General features: G+C 39.3%; 1 protein-coding gene across 3 annotated transcripts in view; it reads left to right on the top strand.

Annotated features, from left to right (window-relative positions):
* The window catches only part of arhgef9a (Cdc42 guanine nucleotide exchange factor 9a), a 328,420-nt gene extending 306,695 nt beyond the window's left edge, over positions 1–21,725 (top strand). For all 3 annotated transcript variants that reach the window (XM_043704850.2, XM_043704852.2, XM_043704853.2), the window contains 2 exons: positions 13,637–13,705; positions 18,144–21,725. In XM_043704850.2, coding sequence (XP_043560785.2) covers positions 13,637–13,705; positions 18,144–18,325 — 251 coding nt within the window. In that variant the 3' untranslated portion in view covers positions 18,326–21,725. The remainder of the gene's footprint in view (positions 1–13,636; positions 13,706–18,143) is intronic.
* The last annotated feature ends 2,723 nt before the right edge of the window (positions 21,726–24,448 follow it).

Raw genomic sequence — 24,448 nt, 5'->3', positions numbered from 1 at the left:
CAGCCTTGTATAAAATACTGAGTCTATCTGCTTGGCATATCTATTCACTATTGTTACAACTAGTCACTGGACAAGGGTCTCAATTCATTGTGATTCCAATTGGAACACCCCCAAACCATTGTACTCTCAGATAAGAAGGCAGGAACCAGCTCATTTACTGTTCTTTAATCAACAAACTTGCCTTGCATCAATTGGTCACAACACTTACCACAAGGGATTCCATCCCTGTAGGATACATTTCCCAATTCTGATGTATTTATGTTTTGAAAGGAGCCAATTTTACCAGCCTTTTTTGAGTTAAGAAAAGAGTGAGTTTATTAGTTTTACCAAAAATTATTTTAAAAAAAACACAACACATATATATATATAGATCAAATGTTGGGATGTTGTTCTCCTGTAGACGCTGGTTTGAAGTTGCCCATTGGCTGTTTGCTCTACTCGGCCAACCATCTAACCCAAGATTTGGGTCCGCTATGTGGATGGCACCTTTGTCATCACTAAATGAAACAAATTAGAGGAAACCTTCAAGACCATCAATAATACACTTATTGGCATAAAATTCACTAAAGAGGAGGAAAACAACAACAAACTACCATTCCTAGATGTCACAGTACAGTGAACAGCCAATGGGCAACTCCAGACCAGCATCTACAGGAAAACAACATATATGGACCAAATATTGAACTACAGAAGCAATCATCCCAAAATCCACAAATGAAGCTACACCAGAACATTATTTCAATGAGCCAACACATACTGCAGCACAGAGAAACTATGCAGAGCAGAGGAAAATCACCTATACTGTGTATTCAAAAAGAATGGGTACCCAATGAACACAGTCTGCCGATTTCTCAGCAACATACCCAAACAAGCAGACAAACACATCCAGAAACACTACCACTCACCTCTACATCAAAGACATCTCGGAAATGGCTGCCAGACTACTCAGACCCCTTGGCATCATGGTAGCCCACAAACCCACCACCACACTAAAAAAGCAGCTAATGAACTTGAAAGACCTTATACAGACAACAAGCAAAACTAATGTCATTTACAAAATACCGTGTAAGGACTGTAACAAACACTACATTGGACAAACAGGCAGAAAACTAGCCACGAGGATACATGAACACCAACTAGCCACAAAACCCTCTCTCACTAGTATCCTTACATACAGATAAGGAAGGATACTACTTTGACTGGGACAACACATCCATCTTAGGACAAGCCAAACAGAGACACGCACGAGAATTCCTAGAAGCATGGCATTCCAACCGGAACTCTATCAACAAACACATTGAGTTAGACTCCATTTACCACCCCCTGAGAAAAAGAACAGGAAATAACATCACCAACCCAAAGGAACCCAAACATATGAATAGAAAGCAGGAATCATGTACACTGCTTCACCTGAGGCCCACTGAAAATGTTACCTAATAGGGTGATGAAACGTCTGGAAATGAACCTCCCAGCTCAGCGAGCAAACCTACATCCATTGAATTACATTCTTAGAATTTACATTCCCAGTTACCTTTGGCTTTATGTCCTTTTTATTGTTTTTTAAATAAAAGATTTGAATTTCTTAAACATTAAATATATCTTTAGTAGTTTGGAGCTACGATCCACTATCATGATATTGTGGAATGGCTAATGTTTCACCTGTTTTCTACTTGGAACTTGATGCAAACTTCACCTCCTCTATATAGACTCAGATCACTCGAAGATTGAGGACATATTCTGGCTAAATATGGAAGTTATACAAGTAAATATAACAGTGTGTATCAACTTCCTTAGAAGTAAAATATTTTGAACAGTGAAAGACACAATTAATGCCACAGAATTCAAGGCAGTATCTACTGCAAATACAAATTGGTAAATGTCCAAAAGTGAAATATAACTAAAGTAAAGGTATGCCTAATTATTTTTGAATAATGAGAATTTATACTTGTGTAGTTCATTTTAGAGAGAAATATCTCAAGGTAATTTTATAGGCAGGAAGGAATGAAGGCAACATTTAGGAAATATGATCTAAGAAATGATACAAGATATAGGTTTTTAAAGGTAAGGTGAAATAACACAAGGAGACAGGATTTATAACATGGTTTCAAGATGGAAATTAGTGATTAATAAATGATTTGCCACTGTGCTCATAAAAGGGTTTTTTTGAGACCATTACTCTGTGAAATGAAAACTCTATTTGGTTTGACATGAGCAAGAGGGGTAGGTAATTGGGACAGTGCAGAATATCATGCAAACATTGTTGGTGTTGGCATGTTGGAGACTGCAAGTGATCGAGACATGAACTGGAGAAATTTAGCCCTGGATTTGACATAGACATTGTTTTAGTGATTTTAATCAAGTGGGGCTGGAAGATATTGCTACCAAAGCAATTCTGTACCATTATTTAAAGATTCACAGTTTCATCAACAGCAGAGCAGTAACTCTGATTTAGAAAAAGTCCCTTTCAGTATTGATAAAATAACTTCAGCTGAACTTGTTTATTGACCTTTGTGAAAAGTGAAATGCATTAGTGAGCAGATTGGGCCACTGATTTAAAAGCTTAGGAATACATCTTCCTCACTGCTTATGAGTACACTAAGCAGATTTATAATTTAAAGAGTTTTAAAATCTGAAATTATGTAATTCCTTGCATACTGCCAAAAACGTTTTGCCTGCATCAAGAAATACTTTGAATTATAGTACTGTAGTACACCTAAGAATATATAATATTGATGAAAGCTTGTTTTTCCATTTGTTTTGCAAGTGCAACATTAGACGAGATAAAGATATTAGAGTGGTGCTGGAAAAGTACAGCAGGTTATGCAGCATTCAAGGAGCAGGAAAATCGATGTTTCGGGCAAAAGCCCTTCATCAGGAATAACCTCACTGCAAATCCTCTTCCAAGGATTCCTACTTTGAAGAAGTTCTCCTCATTCCTGATGAAGGGCTTTTGCCTGAAACATCGATTTTCCTGCTTCTCGGATGCTGACCCGACCTGCCGTGCTTTTCCAGTACCACTCTAAGCTTGACTCCAATCTCCAGCATCTGCAGTGCCCACTTCTGCCATAAATAAAAATATTACCAGGCTTCAATCAACACTTGATTTTGGAGATGGATTTTGTACCATTGAAAAGTTATGAATTAGAAGTACAGTACAGATTCCCAGCTGGGCAGTTGATCCAATGAGAACTAATAATGTTCAAAAAGGATATTTATTATTTAAATATTTATATCAAAAGGACATTTAGATATTTATTTGGGAATGGGATTAAGAGTTCTAACAGCAATTAGAGAGACAAATAAAAACCGCGACATATGATGGAACCAATTCTCTCAATGTTCTGATCTCATGTATTCCCATTTAATCAAAACCAAAACACTCAAGATATGATCTGCCTAGGCCACTGTCTAGTTCTAACATGATGTCTTCTGGCTTACCTTCTTTGATGCTGCAGTATATTTCAGCATGTATTTGCTTTGCACAGTACTACTGCACTGTTGTTTAACATTTTAGTTAGATTTTTATGCTCAGTAAAGTCAAAGTTTATAAATTCTCGGTCTTACACTTTTTCCAACAACAATTTTCACACCATCCATAAAACACTTGGAGCACCTATTATTCCTTCTATTTTACTGCATCCTACATTTACTTGCAACTATTGCATGTTACAAATTTTATTTCACTAATTTTGCAGTTCTTTTGCTATTGCCACCTACCTAACTGCTCCATCTCCACCTTTACAAATCTGGCCATCCATTTGTTTTCTAGGTTTGTGTTCTAAGAAGAAATTAGGAATAGTGGATGTGTGGCTTCACCTTCTCAGATATTTTGTCTGTGTTTCTGTATGTCTTTATAGAATAGTGACGACGATTAAGGGAATTGCAAACAATTTATTGCAAGAAACTGACTTTGTGAAATTGAAAGCTTTTTCTCATTTCATAGCAACATCTGTAATAAGTGGTGAGCAGATTCATGTTATTGTCTTAATTAAGCATTACTGGGGCTGCTGCCATTTATATTTTGGTTCTCCTCTTCCATGATTTATTTTTCATTACATGGTAGTTTTATCATTCCTGTTATGGGTCTTATCCTGATAGGAATTCTGGCATGATGACGGTGAGTAAGGAGGAATGCCTGCCAAGAAAGGAAATTAATGGATGGGGAGAAAGCTACGCAAGTGACTCATGTTTTTAATCAAATCTGCATTGAGAGACAGAAATAACTTCATGTCTGATTTTTCAGAGTGTGGAAATATCGTTTCTTCAAATCACATTCTGGAATATTCATTGATAGATGTAAGAAATGTTCAAATGAGAAAAATCAGTCATTATTTATTTCACACATTGATGCCAGGCAGTAGACAAACCTTAATCTTCATTCTGATGTGCATTCATTCACAGCAAAACAGATGCCTCACAGGGAAACCCACTGAGGTGAAATTAACATGCTTGTGCAAGTTATTTTTTTCTTAACCTTTCTCCTTTTTCTGTCCTTCACTGCTGAAGGTACAGAAGCTTGCTAAGGCATGCTTCCAAATGTACCTGTGCCAAACTAAACTGCACTCACATATAATGATTGTAGATTTGGGCGGCATGGTGGCACAGTGGTTAGCACTGCTGCCTCACAGCGCCAGAGACCCGGGTTCAATTCCCGCCTCAGGCGACTGACTGTGTGGAGTTTGCACATTCTCCCCGTGTCTGCGTGGGTTTCCTCCGGGTGCTCCGGTTTCCTCCCACAGTCCAAAGATGTGCAGGTCAGGTGAATTGGCCATGCTAAATTGCCCGTAGTGTTAAATAAGGGGTAAATGTAGGTGTATGGGTGGGTTGCGCTTCGGTGGGTCGGTGTGGACTTGTTGGGCCGAAGGGCCTGTTTCCACATTGTAAGTAATCTAATCTAATTTCTGCTCAAAGCGAAAGTTCTTGAATGTAAATGTGCAAAGGTAAGTTCCACTGGACCATTGGGCTGGTATCTCGTTACAGAGATAACTGGTGGTGGTGTTGGTTTAACCTGAGGGTCACCATGCCTCTGGTGAGGGGAGAGTCCTTCATGATAAACTTAGCCAGTGTGGCAATTAGACCCATGCTGTTAGTGTTACTCTACATTGCAATCCAAGCTGTCCAGCCAACTGAGCTAACTAACCCCCAACCTGTAATTAGATCATAATGCTAAAACATTGTCTTTCAAAAGTACAAGAATCACAGTGATGCAGCACAGAAGGAGGTTATTTGGTCCATTGTGTCACTGCTGGTTCTTGAAGGAACATTGAAATTCATCTCACTCCCCTGCATTTTCATTCAGTCTGTGTAACTTGCTCATTTCAGGTCTTCATACCTTGCATTTTTGAAGGATATTGTTGAAAATATTTTCAACATTCTTCTGGCACTGCATTCCAGATCATTGTAACACTCCCTCTGCCACCACCACCACCGGCCCCACTCCCCCCAGCCACCCCACCCTGAACATCCCCCCAGTTGAGAGAAAATAAAAATCCCCTCTCGCCATTTTGGTTCTTTTGTTGAAACTTGAACTCTGTGTCTTGTCAATAAGGATTTAGTTCCACTGTAAACAGTTTCTTCTTATTAACTATATCAAGTACCTTAATGATTTTAAAAGGCTGTAATAAATTTATCCTTAACTTTTCCTGCTGTAAGGAGAATAAACCTAGCTTTGGGATTTTCCATCTTGCAGCCCAAGTATAAGGATGGCAATGTTCAGTGGTAAGTGGCTCCACTCCTCCAAATGAGAAACTGCCCGCACCCCCCCACCTCAACCAGCTTAAATTCCAATCAGCTTGTTAAGAGCTGACTGACAAGCTTCTTAGTGAATCACAGGCCTCAATATTAAAGTCCCATCTCCCTAGAAGCTGTCACCTAATCCAAAGCCAGCAAACTCTAGGTCCAGAGGTCTTCACTGAAGGCCTAGACTTAAGAAAGTTTTTTAATTCAGGACTCTCATGGTGGGTTCTAGAAGGTAAGCTCAAAGGTAGACAGATGGCTTTCAACCCTGAGCCTCTTACCCCCAACCATGGCCTTCATCGGCTCCAAAGTAGGACAAATAAAGCCAACAGGACCCCATCCCTCCCTAACCCCAGACAGATTGTCTTTGTTTCCTAATCAGGAAACCAGATATTTTTCTTATCTGCTGTGAAGGCAGTAATCGGGTAGGTGCTGAGTTGAGGCCCATAAATGGCCATGAGTTGACCATTTGAGGGCTTTAACTGCAGGAGGGTTGAGAAATTTCCCAATGGTCCTTCTACCCCAGAAAAACACTAAAGTGGCAAGAAGAGATCAAGTATCTCATCAGGGCCAACTGATCCAATTATTTGCGCTGCCTTGCCATTTCTGGTGAGGGTAAAATTACAGCCCAGTATCTCACTGTATAACAAAAATAAGATACTTTATTAAAATGATCTAATTTTAGATCTGGTAAAGGTTGCAAATCTGAAAATCAGGATTTGGAGATGCCGGTGTTGGACTGGGTGTACAAAGTTAAAAATCACACAACACAAGGTTATAGTCCAACGGGTTTAATTGGAAGCACACTAGCTTTCGGAGCGATGCTCCTTCTACAGGTGATATTGGAGGACACAATTCTAAGGCACAGAATTTATAGCAAAAATTTACAGTGTGATGTAACTGAAATTATACATTGAAAAATAACTTGATTGACTCAACAGACAATCCAGGTATTTTTCAAAGTATAATTTCAGTTACATCACACTGTAAATTTTTGCTATAAATTCTGTGCCTTAGAATTGTGTCCTCCAATATCACCTGTAGAAGGAGTGGCACTCTGAAAGCTAGTGTGCTTCCAATTAAACCCGTTGGACTATAACCTTGTGTTGTGTGATGTTTAACTGAAAATCAGAATCTGTCTTTTCTTTGCAACAGCTGACTGACGATTCTGGAATTGTTTCATTGTAGGTTTGTGTTTCAAATATCATTCCCTTGACCTGAGAAAAGAAGAAGGATTAGTGTTGAATCCCACTGTAGTGATTGGAATGAGATCACTCAAGTGGACATATAGCATATGAATTTCCTAATGGGGCCGTTAACGTGGTTCAATCAGGGAGTCTTGGCTGATGGGTAGAAACAGGAGTACCAGGGGCTCTGATCACAGTAGGAGCTGGCTTTGCGCCTGTTGGTCAGTATCCTGTGCTATGCACATATAAATAAAGGGTGGCTTGATGACAGGATGCCACCCTATCTGGAGTTACTTCACCCACTTTAGCTAACATCTGAGTTGAGTGGGCTTTACATGATTTATAAGGCAGCATGTCTGCCAAGAACCACAAGTGCTGGAAAGTGGAGCAGGAAATGCGTGCTAGATTGGATAAGTAAAACTACCTAAAGGCGTTGTCATGTGAACGGGATTACAGTATAAATTACAATATGAGCTGTCCAGAGTTCTGGCCGAGTTAGTCCATAGATATCAAATGTTGTCTTGCAGCTGCCAAGAAAATTAAAATTAACCTGTTAGAGTTAGTTACAGGAAAAAAACAGGCACACTAACACTGTTAGAAAAGTCAGAATGCTATCATACTTGGAAAGCAGTAAATCAGTAAACACAAGTTGTGATGCCAATAGTAAGGATCATGAGTCCTATATTAATGGTCACAGCAGCAGTGTTACTGGCTATGCTGCTGCAAAGCATATATATTTCAAGTATTGGTTTCCAAACAGGTTATTTCTCTACGTTTTTATGTATGGATCAAGCGTGAAGAATTGAAACTAAAAGTGTGCTTAGAATGTGTGGGGCCCTTTCCATTGCTTGTGTAGGTGAAGGTGCTGAGGTTGAGGTGATTCCTAAGATATTAAGTATGTATCCCATATTACAAACAGGCCCTGGGCAAGGTTCCACAAATTGGTTCACTTCCAGCCGAATACCTCAATAGTTTAACTCCCAGCTGAAGAGGGGCTATTCGGTTCCCTTCTTTATTCATTTACCAAATTACCCCCACTTCCCCTCAGTTGGTTGCATCAGGCTTAATTTTTAAATTATCTCTCCATTGTTTTTCTGTCTTTCACTCAAAACAAATTAATTTATGTTTAAAGAAAAAGCTGATTTAACCAGGCTCTCTCAACAGAAGATTGAGTTTATGAGTTACTAAACAAAAAGAAGACCTAATGCGGCACACGTGCATACAAATTGGGAACAAGCAGTAAATCTTAAATAAAGATAACAGTTATAAGATATACAGATCAGTCTCTCTGGGTAGTTTGGGAGGTGTAGACAGTGGACTATTGAGAATTGAATGGTTGATTTCAGGATTCTTAAGCTTTACAGTTTGTTGAAGTTCTTTTTGTCCTATTTCCTTTTTACAACTGGCTTGGTAACAGCACTCAGAATGGGAAGCTCTTTCTGTCCTATCTCCTCTTGACCGACTTGCTAACTAGTTGGCTTCTCACACTCAAATTGTGTGAAGTCCTTTACCTGCAATGCAGTGACTGGGTCTTCAACTCTGACCTTGACAGAACACTAGCATTGAACCCAGATTTGTAAACATAGGTGCCTCAGTTCACTTCAGCTCAGTAGTATACCTTCTTCTGCAGGCCTGGATTGCAATCAGTTTTTAACTGCTGTTTTTGTTTGCTGGAATGGCAAAGCACAAAACGTGTCTTCAATAGGTGGCTTTCCACTAAGAGGAAAACAATAGTCAGCCCCTCCATTATCTTTTCCTGTTATGTTTCTCTCACTGTTATTGAAGTTTCCCTGACAGGTGTGAATTTCATGGGTCCCACAGAAGACTTTTCCAGCAATGAGTTTACGTCTGTGATCTTTTTTGGTTGTAGTAGTAGACTCTTTCAAAAATAAACATATTTTGGTATTAAAAGTTAAAAAAACATCCATAGTATATCAGAATTCTGATCCATTCTTATGATGTGAAGTACCCACAAAAAGCAAATTGGCATTATTCATAGGCACAGCCCATGTTTTCACCTTCAATTAAAGTATATTCTTTTAGACTGGGAATAATTACTGATCAATACTGAATAACCTTTAACCATTTGTAAAGATATGTCAAAACAAGTAGCATTAAACATTTTGCTTGGCTGCCATAGTTTGGAATATCAATGATGAAATTAACACTGTTAATATACTGTGAAATAACTGAAGCTGCTTTATTTAATAGATTGCATCATGTTAAGACCATCTTTTGTTCTAACAGAAATGGTCACAGACTCATTGTTAAACTTATAACTCTCTATCCATGTGCAATGGCAGAAATTAGTTCCTGAACTTTTTTTTTAGGTTAGCTAATATTTGAATCCCAATACATGTAATATGGTCCACCCCTACCAGTTTCCTAGAAGCCATTGGAAATAATAAACAAGTTTAACGAGAGTGCAATTTGATTCAAAAAAATTAAACTCAGGGCCAGATTTGTGCAGAGTATTCTCATGAAACCTCTGAATCATATCGCAGAATGTGGTTGGTTTAGTATCCAGTGAGGTGTGTTTCCTGTCATGTTGGCAACATGCCATCTCACTGCAGCTGGGCACCACAAAATATAAGGAAAATGCCAAAAAGCAGACAGCAGCTACTGTGCTATTAGACATGATTATAGCTATTTCTGAGATATTTCATGAGCTTACACCCAGGGCTTAAAGTCCCAAAGGCTATGTTGCATTGCCCAACCTCAAATCATTAAATAAATCTCTCAATACATTATGATAGCTTTAGAGTTAAAACTAGTCATGGCCTTCTCTGGCTTTCATGTATTTTTCAGCAGGGGTCTTTGAATTGTGACAAGGAACAGGAATCCTAATTTAATATTTTGTTTTTGTCATGTGATGAGGCCACATTTTTTTCATTCATTTATGAGATTTAGGAGTTGATGGATAAGTTAACATTTATTGTCCATTCCTAATTGCTTTTGATAAGGAAGCAACTCACCACAACCTACTCGAGGGTAATTAGGAATGGGCAGTAAATCCTGACCTAACTAGCAATGCCTCCAATCCCATGAATAAATAAAAAAATTACTTTTACCATCTTCACTGAATTCAGCTAATGCAAACAGACTCAATTGAATTTGTAACTTCCCTAGAGTATATGATTCAATTTTATATTTCACCTGATGAAGGGCCAGTGCTTAAAAAGCTAGCGCTTCCAAATAAACCTGTTGGACTATAACCTGGTGTTGTCTGACTTTTGACCTTGTCCACCCCAGTCCAGCACCAGCACCAGCACCAGCACCTCCACATCTTAAAACGTTTAGAAAAAGCTAAGATACTATACTAAGGTATATTTATGTTTCTAATGATAAGAAAAGAAAAGCTGCCCATTAGATCACTTTGAATGTTAGACATTTTCCTTGCAGTCAGAGGTAGAGAAGCAAAGCTTGACACAGCTTCAGCAATACAATTGCACAGTATACGTTTTGTCAATAATTGCTAGAATGGCAGTGATCATCGATATCATAAAAACCCATGAGAGCTGGCTATGTATGAACAGGAGTAAGCCATTTGACCATTGAGTCTGATCCTCTATTCATTGAGATTATGGCTAATCTGAAAATCTTCAATTCCAGCTTTTTGCCTTATCCTTTAATAGCTCTTGATTATGGAATTGATTAAATATTTGTCAATCTCAGTTTTGAATCTTAATACTGCCCTTTGAAGTAAAGCATTCCACAGATTCACTACCCTCTAAGAGAAGAAATTCCTCTTTAGTTCTGTTTTAAATGGGAGATTCCTCACATACTGGAATTATGTCCTCTGGTCTTAATCTCTCCCACAAGAGGAAACAACCTCTTCATATCTAAATTGGAAAGCCTGTAAGAGACTTCTATGTTTCAAAAAGGTTGTCTTTAATTCTTCTAAACTCCAATGAGTACAAACCCAACCAACTTAAATTCTCCTGATAAGAAAAGTTCCTCCATACCTGGATCCAACCTAGTGAAGTTTTTCAGGACTGCCTCTAATATCTTTGCTTAGATAATGGGACAAAAATTGTTTACAGTATTCCTGGATTAGTTTGACTAGAATTGAAGAAATGTCACTGGACATGAAATGTTAACTATGTTTTCTGTCCACAGACACTGCTAAACCTGCTGAATTTCTCCAGCAATTTCAGTTGCTGTTTGATTTTGGTCTGAGTAGTGCTTTATATAATTTTAGCAAGACTTCCTTGTGCTTCTGCATTCTTTCCTCTTTTAAATAATACTCAGTTCTTCTTTTGTTACTGCTGAGGTGCCTCACATTTTCCTACATTACATTCCAACTGCCAAGTTTTCAACATTCACTGAACTGTGTATATCTCTCCACACACTCTTGCTTTCCCAATTATTTTTTCCCACTACTTGCTTTCCCAATTATTTTTCTGTCACTTGCAAACTGATAGCTATACATTCTCTTCTGTCATCCAAGTAATTAATATTGATAATAATTATGTATTTGAAGTTGTCTGAGTTGCAAACACTTATTAAAATATGTTCTCTGTGGATCACCTGAGCGTCCGGCAGAGCCTACATGCTGCAGCTGCAACACATGAACCAACCCATCATCTCTACCACACTTTATATCAGTTATTAATTAAATCATTCAAGTATCCCTACTCTTTTCACTTGAAGAATCCCCACTCTGAAACATTTATTTTATTTTTATTTCATTTTTATAGACTAGTATCAATCTTGAACCTAACAAGCTATTCTTAAGAAATATGGTATTAAAAGACTAGACAGCTAAGCATGAATTAAGTATCTTATTTTTAGTTTAAAGCTAGGAAAAGGTACCAGTCCTACTCCACAATCAGCTTCTTTGTTCAGAAAAAGGCAACTAAACATCTCTCTCCTTCCTCCACTGAACTTTCTGTTGCTCTATAGTAAATTACATTCAGATATTAACTCACACCAACTTGTTTATTTATACATGCTCCCAACACATAGAACCTAGTTCACTCAGTTAATGAGGAACCAGAGTCAGCCAGTTCATAGGAGGATGTGGATACTACAGATGCTGGAGATTAAAGTCAAGATTAGAGTGGTGCTAGAAAAGCACAGCAGATCAGGCAGCACCTGAGGAGCAGGAAAATCGACATTTCGGACAAAAGCCCTTCATCAGGAATGAGGTTGGGAGCCTCGGGGGTGGAGAGATAAATGGGAGGGGGGGGGGGGGGGGGTGTTGGGCTGGGGAGAGGGTAGCTGAGAGTGCAGTAAGTGGATGGAGGTGGGGGTAAAGATGGTAAGTCAGAGAGGAGGGTGGAGTGGATAGGTGGGAAAGCAGATTGACAGATGGGGCAAGTCATAAGGATGGTGCTGATCTGGAAGGTTGGAACTGGGGTAAGGTGGGGGGACGAGAAATGAGGAAACTGGTGAAGTTCATGTTGATGCCATGGTGTTGAAGGGTCCTGAGGCAGAAAATGAGGCTTTCTTCCTCTAGGCATCTGGTGGTGAAGGAGTGGCGATGGAGGAGGTCTAGCACCTGCATGTCCTCCGCAGAGTAGGAGGAGGAGTTGAAATGCTTGGCCATGTGACGGTGGGGTTGATTTCTTCTCGCAGAGTGCTTCAGGGAACATCTCAGGGACACCCGCACCAATCAACCCCACCGCCTTGTGACTGAACACTTCAACTCCCCCTTCCAATCTGCTGAGGACATGCAGGTCCCGGGCCTCCTCCATCTCCACTCTCTCACCACCCGATGCCTGGAGGAAGAACGCCTCATCTTCTGCCTCAGGAGCCTTCAACCCCATGGCATCAATGTGGACTTCACCAGTTTCCTATTTCTTCTCCCCCCACCTTACCCCAGTTCCAACCTTCTAGCTCAGGACCGACTTCATAACCTGTCCTACCTGCCAATCTTCCTTCCCATCTATCCTCTCCACCCACCTCTCCAACCTATCACCTTTACCCCTTCCTCCATCCACCTATTGTACTCTCAGCTATCTTCTCCCCAGCCCCACACCCTCCCATTTATCTCTCCACTACCCGAGGCTCTCAGCATCATTCCTGATGAAGGGCTTTTGCCCGAAACATCGATTTTCCGCTCCTTGGATGCTGCCTCAGCCAGTTCATAGTTAAATTATTCTTTTACTTCATTTATTGAAAATACGCCTGCTCAAACCTTACAACTTTAGAACATTAAACTGCAAATTTTATTCATTGTAAATTAGGTGTGCACTCAGTCAAGTTCATCTGGATGACACAATGCTCTTTACTTGACGAAATTGGCCACCCTTGCCCAGTTTTGCTGAAATTTGATTCCAGTGGCAAAACACTAAGTTTACTTCTTAACTGCTCACTGAAACAGATGACCAAGACACTTGGGAATGAGCAACAAAAGCTGAATTTGTCAGCAATATCCAGATTCTATGAAAAATAACAAAACCAAAAGAGTATATATCTGTACTATCTGCTCGTATAATTTTAAAAATCATTACTAATGTATCAGCAGTACACCTGCAGCACGTAGATTTCAATGGTTATTAATCCAACAGGGAAAAGATATAACATGTTCAAGCAGCAAGAGTTCCCATTCTGAGGCTAGAGATTAGACTGTTGCAGTATTATCCTGCATCAATTATTCCTTAACTGTGAATGGTTGTAACTGATACTTAAGTACAAGATAATAGAAACAAAACTCTTTAAGAATTCTTTGCATTGGAATGTCTTTCATTTATTGTACTGCTTTTTAGGATTTGAAATCTCGGAGTATCAGAAGAGACAAGCTGCAATGACTGTAAGAAAAGTCAGCAAACAGAAAGGTGAGTGTTAGTGCTTGCATTTGTCTTTCATTGTACAGGCAATTTTAGAGAAGCTGAGTTAACTATTGGGGTGAGAATCAGTCAGGGGTCTGCTCACTCCTCTTTTGGGGCTGTCCATGTTGGGTCACTGTTAATCCTGGGCTGTGTTCACAAGAAGTCAAGGGAAGTGGGGGATGGGATGGGGGTGTCAGTGGAAGGGAGAGTGATGGTGAGGGGGGAGGTGGGAGTTCTAATCATGGACCATTGCTGTGAGAGAGAGACAAGGAAACTGAATTATGTGCTTTGGGCAGCATTTTAGGATGCAGAGAGGAAATACAATTGTGAAGTGGGACAACTCAATATAAACATAGGGGGAGCAATAAAACATGGAAAAGAAAGGGATAATGCAGGTTGGGGGTGAGGGAATTGGTCATTTACAGTTAATAGCATCCTAGCATCCATGGGGGCACTACTATATCTGGAATGTTAACTCAATCCACCTGGGACTGGGCACGGAGAGCTAGGACGCAAAATTTAGATAAATGGTTTGGGTGGGAACATAGGGAAGTTCAAAGCCTATGAGTTTGTTGGGACTGATACCAAAAGGAGAATGGCTACACTTGAGGGTTCACCAAGAGTAAGATTCTGAGTGGCAGATTCACAGTGTGGGAATGACTGCTGTATCCCCGCATTGTGCTGAGCGTTCAATGAAGTTAAAAATGGCTGTCACCATGCCCATGTGGGAGGGGGTTGGTGTTTCTTTCTATGATGGAGCGGCTTCAATGTTGAGTGGTGTGAGCCCATCCAAAGGGTAATAGCAGTACACTCGCATGCCCATACAATAAAGCTGAAATGGACCTGTGAGCATTACATGATGTGTACTGCTTAGACATTAGCCTACTGTGTCCAGTCCACATGCCTGCCACAAGCACTTTTGACCACATTATGCAGGATCAAGAAGCAATGCCCATAATGACTATGACCCCTAAGTAGTCATCATCTTCCAAGTGCCCAGAGCCTGTACATGGTAAAAGAGTTGCTCACTTCACAACTTGGACCATAAAACGTCATGAAGCACTAAGGATGGCTGGGCTCCAAACTTTCACTCGCACTGCTAATAATAAAAGATGAGCATGTATTTTGTTTACGATGTCAGTGTATTTACAAGGATGTGACACCTGTGTGCCCTCAGAAGATCTTCAATCTTTCCCTCCCACTACATCTTGACACATTCCCAGAGTCCCAGCTGGGGTGGAGGGAGCCTGTCCTACTGTCTCACTGGAGCCCATTGGCATTGGAGCTTTGGTTGGGTGACCCTAAGGTTTTTGCATCTAAAGGGCACAGACTGCGGAGTGTGTCTTGCTCACAGGCTGGTGTCCCTCTTTGGTTTGACCAACACAGGGCTGAGGATGTTATATAGGGTGCAGCTGGATGCTTGGCTTCCTCTGGAGTGTCCTGAGAGGAGACGTTTGGGTGACCTGTATGTGGACCCTTCTCCTGCTGGCATCCTCCTGTCACCTTGTTAGGAAGGGGCATCTCAGAGTGAAATCATGGTTCCTTGTTCCCCTGTCACCTCGCTGTTGATGCTAAGCACAATGGTTAGACCATTGGATTGCATGTTTGTGCGCATATCCAGCAAATAGAGTGATGGGCCTGACTCTGTACAGCAGTTACCTATCCATCCATGTCAGCAGCCAGATGTTAACATAGCTAAGGCATTAGCCATTGCTACAGTCATGCCATCTTTGTGTCAGCTTGTCCAGTGACCACACTAAGCTTGCCTGCTGCTCCTGTTTGTGTATTTTACTAATTGCCAGAGGCATAGGCTTCTTTCTTGCCTGGGATTGAGCAGGTGCCTGGTTTCTCTGAGTGCCAGCAACCTGGGGCATTTCTCCATTTCAACCAGCTGAAAAGCTGTGGCAGTGATGTGCTCACCAACAGATGCTCCCATCTCTAATCTAGCTAAAATACCCACAAGGCTCTGAGTGTCTAAGCTGGCTAAGGATGCAGAAGGCAATATCACTAGTACAATCCCTAAGGCATCCGTGCTCCCTTGCTCAGAGGTGGGGCAGGAGATATTTTGCAGGGATGCCTTGTAAACTTAAGAGGCTGTGCTAATACCACTTGTACCTACAGGGTATAAAAGAGGGAATATGTCACGAACAGGGAGTGAATATTCTGGCATGTTAAGATTTTCATCATTTATATAAATGATTTGGATGTAAATGTGGGAGGTAGGGTTAGTACATTTGCTGATGACACCGAAATAATTGGTGCAGTTGTCAGTGAAGAAGTTTATCTCAGAGTACAATGGGACCTTGATCAGATAGACCATTGGGCTGAGGAGTGGCAGATGGATTTTATTTTAGATAAATGTGAGGTGTTGCATTTTGGTAAGGGAAACCAGGGGAGGACTTATACAGTAAATGGTAGGGCCCTGGGGAAGATTGCCAAACAAAGAGACCAAGGGGTGAGGGTTCATACTTCCTTTAATGTGGAGTCACAGCTGGACAGCACGGTGAAGACAATGTTTGGCATGGTTGCCTTCATTGGACAGAACATTGAGTTTAGGATTTCGGACGTCATGCTGTAGCTGTACAACACATTGGTGAGACCTTTTTTAGAATACTGCATTAATTCTGGTCACCCTTCAATAAGAAGGATGTTGTTAAACTTGAGAGTGTGCAGAAAAGATTTACAAGGATATTGCCAGGACTGGAGGTTTTGAGCTATAGGGAGAGGCTGAATAGGTTGGGGCTTTTTTTTCCCCTGGAGTGTTGGAGACTGAGGAGTGACCTCATATAGATATATAAAACCATGAGGGGCATGGATAGGGTAAATAGCCAAGGTCTTTTCTGAGGGTGAGAGAGTCCAAACCTAGAGGGCAGAGGTTTAAAGTGAGAGGGGAGAGATTTTAAAAAGGACCTGAGGGGTAACTTTCTCATGCAAAAGGTGGCGTGTGTATGGAACAAACTGTCAGAGCAAGTGGTGGTGATTGCTACAATTTAAAAGGCATCTGGATGGGCATATGAGTAGGAAGGGTTTAAGGGTATCTGGCCAGATGCTGGCAAACGGGGCTAGATTGGATTGAGATGACTGTTTGGAGTGGATGAGTTGGATCGAAAGGTCTCTTTCTTTGCTGTATAATGCTATGACTCTAGTACATTCACAGTGGGGGCAGTGGAAGATTAGCACAGCAACGGAGAATGCTTCTTGCTTGGTTGCTGGCACATGCTGTTTCATTGTCTCCTTAAGACAATCCCAATTCTTGCCAGCAAGGGCCAAGATCTTGTTATTATAAGAGGTGAGAAGCTAAATATCTGGTGCCCCTATTCCCATCCTGGCTCTTTTGCCCCTAATGTGCGCAGTTTCTCCTAGAATAAGAACAAAGGGTGAAATGAAAGTTGGTGCCATTGTTAATACTGGTGGAGGAAAGTTGGTGAGGTGACCCAACTGAGTGAGGAGGCAGCATAGAAGCAATGAAGAGTTAATATTTGGGGGCTTGAAAGGGTGACAGTGAGTCTTGGTGGCAGGTGGATGCAGCCGAGATAGAATGAGTGTAAGGTAGTACACAGTAGATGTTATTACTAACCTTAGTGGAGTAGAGAAGGTCATTGACCTTCTCCCTGGTCATTCTTATATAAAGTTGAAACCACAATGATGGTTGGTTGATTTTTGATAAGTTTCAGTTATATTAGTGACACACTGCTTCTTTTGAGTTTAACTAAAACACTTCAATACCTATTGTCATCTAAAACCTTCTCCAGAGATCTGATCACATGGCTATCTAACTTAGTACTACATACACAGAACCAGTGTGTTAAACACTAAATAAAATATAAGATGCGGAAATCTGAAACAAGTACAGAAATTGCTAGAGAAATGTATAAGGTCTGACAGCACCTGTAAAGAGAAACAGAGTTAATGTTTCAAGTCTAGAATGACTCTTCTTTAGAATTTCTTCAGAGCTACCTGTGCCTGTAATTCACCAACTTTGTTTACTGCACAGTATGTTTTCATGTATATATAAATTACACTCAATTTAGATTTATTACATTTCTTCAACTAATACACTACAATTTACTGGGATTGTGGTGGGGGCAATCATGGTTTTCAATTGAGAATCGGAAAAGTACCTAAAAAGAAAAAGCTAAGATGGGTCTCAAGGGAAATTGTGAGAGGATTGGGGGCGGGGGGGGGAGCGGGTAGATAAATTACACTGCAGGGGGCAGCACAGATTCAACAGGCCTGTAGTTTCTTTCTATGGTGTAATGATTATGTGCAAAGACGTATCACTTGATTCAAGTTACACTTATGTTATAAGCAACTTTGATGTGAAGTAAAAACACTTTTCAATGGTCTTACTGTAATTTTAAATACACATTTGGCTAGCTTTTTGATACTGTGACGCCAAATCACTATAACATGTAATATTGCTGAATTTTTTTTCTCATTTCAGGAGTGAACTATACAAGGTCATTACCTCCCTCATACCCAGCACCCCCGGATCCTGTCCATCAGAGAAACTTCATGCTCACTGATGGTATCCCTCAGGGGTCAATGTATGAACTAACGGAGCCCAAACGCAGCCAGTCTCCATTCTGGCAGAACTTCAGTAGGTTAGCACCATTTAAAAAGTAATAGGCCATGTTATTGTGGGAGGACCTAGCCCTTGTCGATTACTCCTGGCGGTTAAAAACAAAATGTGGACCAACAAACAATGTTTGGATCATGGATATAGGTGATTAAACCATCTGCTGACACCTTCCCTGCTGAGCCTTGGTTCAAAGCAACATTTTAGCTAATTATTTCTTAATGTGGGTTCAACTGTTCAAAAAACGTACAGTGTGACAACAGAAGGTCAGAAAGGAATACTGAAATTGAGACTCAAACTCCATCACATTATTTCATTTGTGATTATGTGAACTTGGGTGTGCTCTTCAGTGCACTGTAATGCAGCTGTACACAAACACACACACATATACGTATATATGTTTATGTAATATATGTGTGTATGTGTGTGTATATATACATATATCTCGCTTCTGTTATTCTAAAAGCTTATTACATATGTACTGGAGTGTGAATGTTTTATTGCTTGATTAGTTCTACATAAGCTACTACAGATGTTTTAATAACAAATAATGTAGCCACACTTTTGATGATTTATTATATATCCATGTAGATGATATGTTGTACCAAGTGAGCAATCCCAAACTCCATTTGAAGACATAAGAGTTTGAGAATATTGGACTATTAGTCATTATGCTAAGACATCATTTCTAATGCTAGTCATGGGGTTTGTAGTTATTCACAAGGTAAGATTTAACTGACAGGACCACTTCTTCACTATCTCTATACTTAACTGGTTAAAAGCCAATTTTATTCCTCAATGCAACAAAATTGTTAAACACAATGGATATATAATTATTACCTTTTGACCATACAATTAATTGTTTAATATAACGATATTTGCTATGTTTTAATACACATTTGTTACAGCATTATACTTAATAGTTAATAAGGTTCAACAACTGATCCTATTGCATTTTACATTGTGTTGGTAGATGTGGTGTAACATCAACAAGTCCTTTCAGTAGTCAGTTTATCCTTTCTTCACCTTGTGCATTTTTGGACATTTGCCGGCACTTCCCACAGGAATGGCATTAACCATCAGATTGATATGATGTGGTAACTTTACAACATCTCTGGACTATTTTAACTGAAATGTTTGCAATTCAATGGAGCTCTGTGGATTGAACAGTGCACTACACAGTAGATCACAAACTATGTTATGAAGGAATCATTACGGATTAAGGAGTTAAGTTATCTTTAAATATTGTCCTACAAAAATGTTTTGTGCCACAAGTGATGTAAGCATTTGTTTTGTGATGTGCTAAAGTTTCATTATTTTGCATTTCCAATGCACTTGATGAAATAATACGTAGTTTAAAAATGGTGAAATAGCCAATCTTTTGAAATAATAATGAACATTTTTATAGAATTACAGAGCTACTTTTCCAATAATCATAGCTAGATATTATTTTCTAACAATCTAAATAATTAACTATTTATTAAACTAGTGCCAAAAATTATAGAAATAAATTCAACAAAGAAAACCTAGTTAGTATATGATTCAATACACAGGCACTTAGCTATATGAGGGTCAATCACCATCAACTGACAGATTGCTCATTCTGTGCTAACGCTATATAAAGGTTGTTGGTGCCCTATAACTTAAGTAATTAGCTAAAAACCTGTTTAATCATGAAGGTATTTTCTCAAACTGAAGATACGGTCCTTCAGGTATATGTTATTGTGATCCATTTAGGAATTTTAGTGGCTTGCTTTTGTTTTGTTTTTACTTATTGAATTATTAAAGCCCAAGTTACTTAGTTTCATTGTAATTGCTGTGATATTTGGCCAACCATATTCAAGCTCTTTGCTCAGGTAAATTTCAGAATGACGTGCCATATAAACTAGTGATGGACTGGTACATTGTTCCACTAATCCAGTTTTTTCTGATGATTTTCAGTATATGACTATATTGGTAAGTATGTCAGATACTGTTCAAATATCAGTCGGACCAAATGTGAAACTACTGATTGAAATTGGTGATTGACATTGTAACACAAACCAGCAGAGCTTTAAACTATATGAAGAATAAGGCCAAGACTCCTGTGTTGCTGTATTCTGAGGGCAAGCAAACACAATCTTTGACTTTTTTTTTAAGCATACCGTCAAATGACCACATAGGATGACTCAAATCATGTCTGTGCATTTGCATTTAAGGCATTCATTTTTGTCATTTGACCAGGGTACTGGACAGGAGGTTTCTCAGGGGAATATTGGCCAGAATACTGATCTTGCTAGCTCATGCTCTTTGCAATAAGTAACTAATGGATCTGCATTGCCCAGAAAGCCCAGATCAAAATTCAAAATCTTGAACAAAGTAAGCCTCCCCTATGTGCCACAAGTCAGTAGTCTTAGTACTGGACTGGAATGCAGTGTGAACAGATAGGAGTGTGATATGATCCAGTAAAGAAAAAAAGAGTGCTACTGCTGGGCCAACCAGAGCTACTATGATAAATAGCATAATGAATTTATCACTTATCATGCTTACATGGATGGGGACTGGTTTCCACTGATGCTTTCATAGATATTGATAAGCTATCTTTGCATTTTTTGCTGAACTTATCCACCACTCTTAAGAAAGGAAAATAGAAATTATCTGTCACCCTCGTGCAGAAGATAGGTCTAGTTGTAGTTACAGGTTTGCCTCAATGGTCTAATTGGTAAAATCCCAACCAGTGAAGTACTCTGCCATGCATACCTTAAGTTTTGATTGTTGGTCTATACCCCTGACATGATTTAGGTTATCAATAAGAACGCTAAAACTGATCTCATTGACCATGGGCTCCCACCATTGAACTCTATTCTGTAATATTTGTGACAAGGTGTATGCATGCAGAGATAAGATAAGAGCACGTTAATCTTCTGATACCCATTGTCCAGGTTCATCTGTGAAGAATAACATTTTGGCAATGAAGTTGGAGACGGCTAAACCCTCAGGTACATGGTTCATCAATGATACTTGCAATGTTCAGAGAATAAATACAGTTGAAGGTATTTTAAAATGAATTAGGTGTTTGCTCTTTGGTTGAATATGAAATGAAATGTCCAGAAAATTAAAGTGGGGGTGCGATGGAGTTGGAGACTCCTCACCCTACCTGCAAGAAAAGTGTGCAGTGAGCCAACAGACGTAAAAAGGTCAACCTGCAGCCCTAACATGCTGCAAAAAGCTGAAGTGCTGGGAGTGTCGGATTTCAACCTCTCACTGGAGAAGAGGTGCCACCTCTGGGAATTTGGTTTTGCAGCAGTTCCAACAGACTTGGCAAAGCTCAGTAGTGGGCACCAACAGAACTCCAGGAAAATCCCCAAAAGAGATCCATTGGTATCAAAGTGAGGTAAATCAGAGATATTGAGAAAAGAAGCATTTGCAACCTTTATGGAAGGGGACAATGTGGGTAAAGATTGGGGTTGAAGTATATTAGGACAAATGGGGAGGGGCGGGGGGGTTTCTCTAATTGGGTTGGTGATTTGATGCTGTTGGTCTCGATGGGCAAAAAGCATGCTCCTGCCATTTTAAAACTTTAAAATTAAAAAGGCTACCCATACTCACTTTCCAATTTATTATTGCATGTACAGATCATATTGGGGATCAACTGAGCTTTTAACCAACTCAAATACGCTTTATTTATGGTGAACAGATTTTTGACTTCAGCATCCTCTGAATGATGGGGTTGAGCTGGCGGTGGGGGGAAGGGGGGGGTGGGGGGTTGGAAAGTTGGTGGGATAGCCACCCAAATGATTTGCTATGCTCCTCAGGCTGAAAGCACACCCAGCAAGCGCACAAAATATCCAGCCCAAGGTTACAGTTTCTACACCCAGCTAACTTTGCCTCACTTTGAGGTCAACTAAAAAAAACAAGCTTTTTTTAAAATCAAACTGTCTCAGGGCAAAGTATTCCATGCTTGTAAGCATATTAACTGATGCCATTACAAACCAGGTTATTGTACCAATCTGTCACTAAGAAAATCCTTCAATTTTGCTTCATTGTGTTAACATAATGGATCAAACTTGTATCTTCCAAAGGGTGTTAACAGCTTCCCGTTTCATACTGTATTGCACAGTTGCTCTTGGGTCATCTAGAACAATATACATCATAACACCGTCAAATCTTGACACTAGAAAAATGCCACACATGGCATTTTCACAAGTATGCAGACTTAAATCAATGTAAAATGTTTCCATGATTTTATGCAAATCATTGACACACATTCTGTGTAGCAGCAGAATTGCTGTCATGAAAAAAATACTTCAAATTACCTTGCTTGGGAGTGTCTCCACCTTCCAGTTCCTGTGGAACTAAAGGTAAAACTGCCAATTTTTTTTTAGTTTATAATCTCATACTGGAAGTTTCTCATGATGGAAGACATGATACCATTATCTCAATATGTCAGTGCCGCACTGTCGAGAATTGATTCTCAAAACTGTCAATTCATATAAACAAAACACTGAACACATGAACAAATTAAATAATACGTTCGGGGGGTGGTAGGGGCTGGGTTAAGGTGGCCATCAGTAGACAGAGAGATGTGAAATTTGGAAAGCAGCATCCTCTAATAATTCACAAATTCAGGCATAAGAATTACCATTAAACAAATTTCTTACTTCTGAAAACAAGTTATGAAGTAATTAAGGTTACAAGGTGCAGGAACACTTATTTAAAAGACCATACAATTCAGTTAGAATTATTTTATTGAGCAAGACTGATGGTTAAGTTACAAATTCTTACTTTTTTACTACATGCTGTGTAGTTACAAACACTGGATTTGTAAATTATGTCAAATTATCCATTGAGGTGTGTTATTGCAAAGTGGTCTGAGCAAAACCATCTCCTTGAACAGGCAACTTAAAGCGACACTGACTGCAATTACATAATTATAATAATACAACCTAAGCAGCCTCTACTGTCTTAAAATGAATAGGACTTTCTTGTGATTGATATGCATGTCCAAATAAACATTGCTCAATATAGAAATGTGATTTTCACGACCATATTGTAATACTCCATGAAATGGGTGATCAATTGAGTAACAAGACAGTCCTGTTGGAGCTAATAGTGAAAAATGAATTAGTTGGAATGAAGGCTGTAAGTAAACATCATAATTTAGCTTGGCCTGTAAAATATCAGCATTTTGCTCAGAATTTTATTTCTACATATGTACAAATTAGTTGTAATAGGATTATTTCATGGGTTTGCACAATTTCTTTTGTATCAGTGATGTTTGAATTTGAGAAACAATGCATGCATGATGCCATTGGATGCTATGCATGGTCTCACTGTTGTTTTTTGGAACACACATGATGTTGATTGATAATTTTTAGGGAGTGATGCAACACCAGTAAATAAAATGTAAGTGCAAATCCTGACTTCTTGTTGCAAGAGAAAGCATAGCATGGTAAAATCACAAATAAGACATGATGTTAGATATTAATTGCTACCAATTTAAACAGGTCTAAGATTCCTATGTGAATCATACTACGAAGTGTAGGATAAGATTGGCAGATTGAGATCTAACCAATAAGCTCCAGCAGACTAGAGCTTACTTTCTGATATCGAAATGGCCAATGTTATAATGAAAGGTTCGTACATGGACTTTCTTAGTATGTGGATGTAGATAGATATGTAAAATTAAACATTACCTTTCATGAAAATAACTCCTGAATATAGATTCACTTTAGTTTTACTCACTCATGTAGAATATAATTGAGATATTCCCCTGATGTGTAATTATATCTCCAGCTTACTGTCATTTATCCTAAATCTGTTGTGACTATGGTTAGTCCTCATCAGTTTATATACACTTGTATCATTGATTCTCTCACATGAAGATGTATTATTTAAAAAAGACATGTAATTATTATCATTTACCAATTAATTATAAAAAGAATCGATACCAACGATATGTTGAAGGACAGTTTTTAGATCTTCACTGATAGAGGAGCAGGACATTTTGGAATATTGGCAAATTGTTGATTGTCAAGTTGGAAGTCTTATTTGTTGCAACTGCTCTTCTTAGTGGAACCATACAAAGTTGGAACATCATAAGTGAAACAGGACGGCTGAAGAATATAGCTGTAGCTGACTCACATATGGCCACATTACATCTGGAAGTTCGGAAAGTTTGTTACTAAAAC

Source organism: Chiloscyllium plagiosum, unplaced genomic scaffold, assembly GCF_037043375.1.
Source record: "Chiloscyllium plagiosum isolate Xiang-an unplaced genomic scaffold, Cpla_swu_hap1 HiC_scaffold_11, whole genome shotgun sequence".
Lineage (NCBI taxonomy): Eukaryota > Metazoa > Chordata > Chondrichthyes > Orectolobiformes > Hemiscylliidae > Chiloscyllium > Chiloscyllium plagiosum.
Note: the sequence above shows the minus strand (reverse complement) of the source record. Positions and strands in the feature narration are given on the sequence as shown.